This window comes from Atta cephalotes (assembly GCF_000143395.1).
Source record: "Atta cephalotes unplaced genomic scaffold scaffold00004, whole genome shotgun sequence".
In the NCBI taxonomy this organism is placed as follows: Eukaryota; Metazoa; Arthropoda; class Insecta; order Hymenoptera; family Formicidae; genus Atta; species Atta cephalotes.
The window spans coordinates 1187726-1193991 of record NW_012130068.1 but is presented as its reverse complement, the minus strand read 5'-3'; the positions used below and the strand labels follow the sequence as shown (position 1 = coordinate 1193991).

The window sequence follows — 6266 nt, the reverse complement described above, 5'->3', positions numbered from 1 at the left end:
ATCGTTCACAAAGAGAGAGGAGATGCCATCCACCTACAACCGTATAAGAAGCCCGCGCTTCTACCCGGAGATCATAAGAAACGTGTTGGCTGCGATCTACTAACTCTTTCGCATGCTATCTTATCACGGCAGCTACATGTCCTGATCGAAGCACTTCGGATTCCACGTGGAGTGGACTCGCCGTGACGGCTCACTTCCTACTATGTCATGCTTACCTGTCATCTAAAAGTTGAGATTAGAATGCATGTAGTCACCCTTCTGGAATCTGGTCGTTCTATAGTGACGAAGATGACGGAACGATGATCGGCGCCTCTAGTTACCACTGTAGACATGTCCCTCTCGAGCGTAAATAATGCTGCTCATAGATGCATTCAGACTCTGCTTACTGTTTGTCAGCTACTCCTGGTAGGTAGCGCTAATACTTTCGCTGAGGTTCGATTTCATATTACAATAACAATAATAAAGGAATCAATAAAGGAGAAATGTATAAGAAAAGAAATGTATATATTTTATATACATAAGATTTGTAAACAAGATAAAGGCCAAAAAATAAGATAAATGATAAAATAACAATAAAAATATAATAAAAGATATAATATTATAAGAAAACATACATGAACGAAATAAAATAATGTAAGAAGCAGAAATATTATAGAAGGAAATCAATGAAGGAATTTTGTTTCTTTTATCATTAAATACATATATTATTTAAATGATTTAGATATAATAAAATAATAAATGATAAAATAATAAATATGAAATATAAAAAAAATAATAATATAATAAAATAATAAATATAAAAATTAGAAATAGAGGAAAATAAAGAACTAGATATCATTCGACGTCTTTCATTATCGAATTGGCGATTAGTTATGCATATAAATTTACATAGAGCTTGGTGTCTTTTCATACGTAACAATATATTCGCGACTAGATTCGCGGCTAGGCGTTTTTCACGATTCTTGACCCGGTATGATCTCCTGATCATATATCCGCGAGTCCTGTTGTATCGATTCGTTCGAGCTCTGGACGGTCGATAGCCATCGAAGCTACGTGGGCATCGAAAAAGGTGAGAGCTGGTCTTTCGTCGCACGATTACGTCTCGATGCACACGTACGTATCGTTAACACTCGCCAAGACTCCTCACCTGCCCATCAAAAGACGTAAAGTCAGCCGCATTGACCAACCGCCGAACCGGGAAACACGTGATCAAGGAGGTTGATCGCGCGATGCGAGACTGTTTCGAGTCATCACGTGACCAAGGTCGATAACCTAGAGCCAGCGGCGCGGTAACATTGAAGATACCTTCGCCAGCCGGCACCGCTACGCTCGCATGTTCTCTTCGTCGTTCCTTGGCGAAATGTGGACGCCTTTCGGGAACTGTTTTTCTTGGCACCCTGGAGTGTGTGCTAGGCCACTAATTGTTCGCAAGGACTTACCGCGATGAGGAACACGTGGGATCTTGACGAAGCTTACAACGCCTAGGATGTATGCTCCAGTTCGAGCGCTCGCGGATAAAGCCGGTGCCTGTAAATCTCTCGATCCTCACCTTCCCAACTGAAGTTAACAATGTTAAAGCTGTGACATTCTTTTCTCAAAATTGAATTAAAAATAAATTTAGCTCTCAACACATATAACATAATGTTAATCATGATTTTCACTCTTAAAATTGAATATTTGTCTCGATTTTTTATCGCAATTTTTAATCTTAGCAAAGTATGTTTATTACAGTAGAATAATCGATAAAACATATTTTAATTTAATTCTTGTCTTAATTATTATTTCAAGGATTGAATAAAAGAAAATATATGTTGTGATATATTATAACATTTTAAATATTCAAGAATATTTTAAATATCTAGAATATTTTAAATATCTAGAATAACGAATATATAAATGTATTCTCCTAATCTTCTTCGTCGCTGATTATTATGCGAGATAATGCAGGCCGCTCAAATCGCACATTGGATAATGATTCTTCATCATCGCTAATTATTACGCGAGCGCCATTTGTCTCGGTATAATTACTCTTTAGTGGCTCTTCCTCCTCGTCACTATCGACTAGTCGACGTTTCTTTGTAGCCGGTTTATCCTTGTCAGATGAAGAATCGGATCTGTCTCTCTTTATGTCATCTGTAAAATTTATGGAAATTTACAATTAATGCGTGATCAATAATAAAAGGATCGATCGATTCCTATTTTTTATTAGCAATACTGACCGTTTTTATCATCGACATCTCTTTCAATTTCCATTTCCGATTCAGAAGAATCATCGAGCATCCTTATTCGACTTTTCACGTTGCTTATGCTTTCTAAAATTTTGTATTAATGTGAATATTATGATTAATGTCTAAAAATTTAATCCGATAAATTTATTTGTCGGTAAAGGAACAGTGGTTTACTAGCTCGAGTAACAGAGGGCGAGAAAATGTAATTCTGTGTTCCTTGTTTATTAGAATAGTTAAATTATGATAGTAAAGTACCTTTATTTGTTTTTATTGTAATTTTCGCTTCATCATGTTTTTCTATAATTTCTGCTTCTTCGTTTTTTTCTGTAACTTCTGTTTCATCACTTTCTTCGTTTAATGTTAATGTTTTAGATTTCTGTGATAATTGAATTTTAGTGGATACTTTCGACTGTTCGGAAGTTGACGGTTTTGGTTCTAAAAATGATTCAATATATTTTTTAAAATAGATTTCTATATACGTTATATACATGAAAGTAAGAAATTTTAATCCTATAATGTTACACATATTTTTTTACATCTAAAAAATTCACTCACATAATTAGAAATCCTTTTACATTTTTTTATTTTATTCTATAGGTTACAAAGTAGAATAACTGAACTAACACTATTTTAATATAAAAGAAAATAAACTTTTATTAAATATTATGTTAAACTGTCAACATTTTAATGAAAAGAGTTATATTAAATTTGAATTAGCACTAAGGTAAAAATTCATCCACAGTAACATTCCAGGATTAAATATACGCGTGCTGTCATGATAAATCTCAATTAAAAAAACTTTTGAAATTAGTTCATAAAGAAGTAACTCATAAATTTTAATTTAAATCAATAATATCAATGATAAATTGATTGTATTTCAGGCAGCTCAGAAAATATTTTATAATAACGTGTAAAGTTTTTCAGCGAAGAATTTCTATAATGATACACATTTTTCCGATAAGGTTACCAAAAAAGTACTGACCTCTGGGCGCAAAGAACTTTTTAACATGCTCGAACACATCGATATCTTCTTCACTGTCATCATCCATCTTTTCATCAATATTGGAATGATCTTTACGCGTTTCTAAAATATACTTCGATAAATGATCGTCATTCGAACATCATATTTGCTAAACCACTTACCCTCAACAATGAATTCGCCGACTAAAGCGTCTTCGATGAGTTTGTAGCGTTTTTTAAGTGTGGTTGTAAGTATATTCGCTGGGATACGCCAGTAAGATTCCTGGCCATCAGCCGGCGGCACAAATCCCATGGCGCGAAGGAGCTTTTGAAAACTCGGTGAATCCATCGCGGCCATCGAGTAATCTGTCAGTGGTACTAAGGGTATGCCCTCGAAGCTCTCTTCGTCACGATCGTCCAGAACGTCTTGCAGAGATTCCTTGATCCATTCCAATGCCTCTTTCATGTCTGATTTAACGCGAATTTTTTCCGAGAGATTTTCCAAATTAATTTATTTTCTTTCTATTAATAAGTTCGTTTTGCTAACTGATAATGGTCAATTAAGTATTATTTGTTAGTCCTTACATTGATTAATCGAATAATATTCAAAAAAAAATGCAATATTTTATAATTCTTTTTTGGACTTTATAAATTATTATATTATTTGCAAATTATTCAGAGTAGATTTGCATAACAGGATTAGAATGATAAATTTCCTCTAAAAACAACTTCATTTATTGTAGGATTCGCGAAGCTCGCAACATGACATACTCCAAACATAGTGACTTGAGAAACTGTTTTTCCGACAAGTCATCTCTTTTTTTCCGCGTAATGGCTTCTGCAAATCATCGTTGTCCCTTTTCTCCGGCAAGGAAAACATTTATTCTGCGTGAAGAAAGCGAGGGATATGTTGCACGCGCCATTCTCTTGCGACAAGTACGGTCTCATTAATCACAAAAACGCAGATGTAGAAAAAGAGAGGAAGACCATGAGAGGGCAGCGATACTTACTCCTGTCGATGACGTCCTTCAAGAGACCGGATAATTGTGCATCCGTGTAAACGATCGTCGGTAACTTCCGCCTGTTCCGTTGCTTCTTTTTCATCGGCTCCTCGCCTCGTCGAGGCGCGCTGCGCTTCGAGGATTTTCGAGTTTCTTCGTCGTCTTCGTCGTCGGTGGCTGAACTTTCGTTCCCATCAGAATTACTGGCAGCTTGCGTTTCCCACGACGATTTACCTTTGCGCACAATGCATGGAAACGATGTGAACCTTTCTCGAGCGAGCGTTCATCAACGTGTGTAAAGCCCGTCGTGCAATGTCGCACGTATATGTGTACGCAAGATATTTCACGTTACATTAAATAAATCTCGAACATAATATTAAAGAAAGTATAAATTTAAACTCTTTCTATAGATCTTATACGAAAGTATGACTCTGAAATATAATTTAATATGATCCAAATTTGTTTTGAATCTACATCATTTATTATGCATAGTTCCCTTTAAAAAAAATAATTAATTAATTAAAATATTAATTTTAAAATATTAATTTTTCCAAGAATTTTAACTGATTGAAAAAGAAATATATATTTTTGTAATCTGAATAATTTATGTTCCAGCATTCTCTTGTCTACGTTGTACGCACGTAAAATATATCATGCTTGGCGTTTCTTTTCAGAGAGAATGTACTATCAGATTTGACATATCTCTGTATATACTCAGAATATTAATTGAGTATATCTATTCTGTTTCCTACGAAAAACAATCATATTTTCTATACAGAATAGTCCCATCTGGGTTAGAGAGATTGCATCAAAACACGACATTGAAGAAAAATGTTATTTCACATACGGTGAACCAAAACTTCTCGGCAATGCTTCATCTTTCTGTAGTATGTCTATGATATGAGCTATCTCAATGCATTGAATACAAATAAGGGGCATGAGAGAGGAAAACAATATCCATGATAAATATGAAATTCCTTCCAGCACCATAATAGGAAGCTAAGGCGAGTGATATTGGTCCAAGAACGGCGAAAGTGCGGCTGGAATTTGCAGCCAATATTAAATAACAAGATTGATATTCCGTGATGATATCGTTCAAATATGAGCAACAGAAATAAAAAGATAATGTAAATATTATTCCGAGTATTTGAAAAAAATTGGATTGGAACAAATTTGCTTGAAAAGCACATCGCATTCATGTGAAAAAAAAAAGAGATGAAATAATGTTCGAGTCTTATATCTAACATTTTTTAAATAAAAATAAATAACACATTGAATATTTACTATAATTTGATATTTGTAATTTTATATTATACTTTATAATTTGTTACCGCAACTATTTTCTATTTTTGACAAAGAAAATATATTCTGAATTCTGAATATTAAAAATTGTGAAAAAAGTGACGTTTATTATTTCAACTGTAAATAAATTTACGCGAATGTTTTGAAGATTGATTGTTATGATTGCAGAATACCACGTGATAGGTATAAATGTTTAGTAGTTCGATAAATTTAGATCACCAGAATAGTTCTCGGTTAGGAACCGCGCATTCCGGTTCCATAATAACTTTTGCCGTGCTAAATCCGTAATTGATGTAGGTATAATCCGTTATATGAAAGGATTTAAATGTTGTAATAATTTAATAAAAATACACAATAATGCATGTCATGATTTTAGAAATTACACACTCTCTATCTGTAATATAATTAAATACCTGAATTTATAAATTAACATTCCTTGTTCATAGCTGAAACATTTTGTGTTATAATCAAGATCCTTTAGGAAATATTAATTAAACCTAATCTACGCAATTTAACATTTTCTCATTTCCATAATCGGGATAAAAAAGTGAAACAATTAACATACATAGATAAAAAATTCTCATGGAATCGCACTCGTTTCACTTGCAAATAATAAAAAAGAAAAAAACAGAAGCAAATCTCGCAAACATACGAGCGGACTTGTCTTCGTTGATAATATCGGCGAAAGGTTTTTAATCTGTAAGAAATCGGTATAGAAGAACGAAAAGAATCCTGTACAAATTGATCTTTACTGCTTCTCGCTTCCTCTTTCACG

At 33.7% G+C, this 6266-nt stretch overlaps 1 protein-coding gene across 1 annotated transcript in view; it reads right to left on the bottom strand.

Annotated features, from left to right (window-relative positions):
• Positions 1 to 1906: 1906 nt before the first annotated feature.
• Positions 1907 to 6266, bottom strand: part of LOC105625884 (protein timeless homolog) — a 110613-nt gene continuing 106253 nt past the window's right edge. Inside the window, exons 22-27 of the mRNA XM_012207193.1 lie at positions 4199 to 4423; positions 3372 to 3656; positions 3211 to 3312; positions 2484 to 2663; positions 2220 to 2312; positions 1907 to 2133 (exon numbers count right to left, since the gene is read on the bottom strand). Coding sequence (XP_012062583.1) covers positions 1907 to 2133; positions 2220 to 2312; positions 2484 to 2663; positions 3211 to 3312; positions 3372 to 3656; positions 4199 to 4423 — 1112 coding nt within the window. The remainder of the gene's footprint in view (positions 2134 to 2219; positions 2313 to 2483; positions 2664 to 3210; positions 3313 to 3371; positions 3657 to 4198; positions 4424 to 6266) is intronic.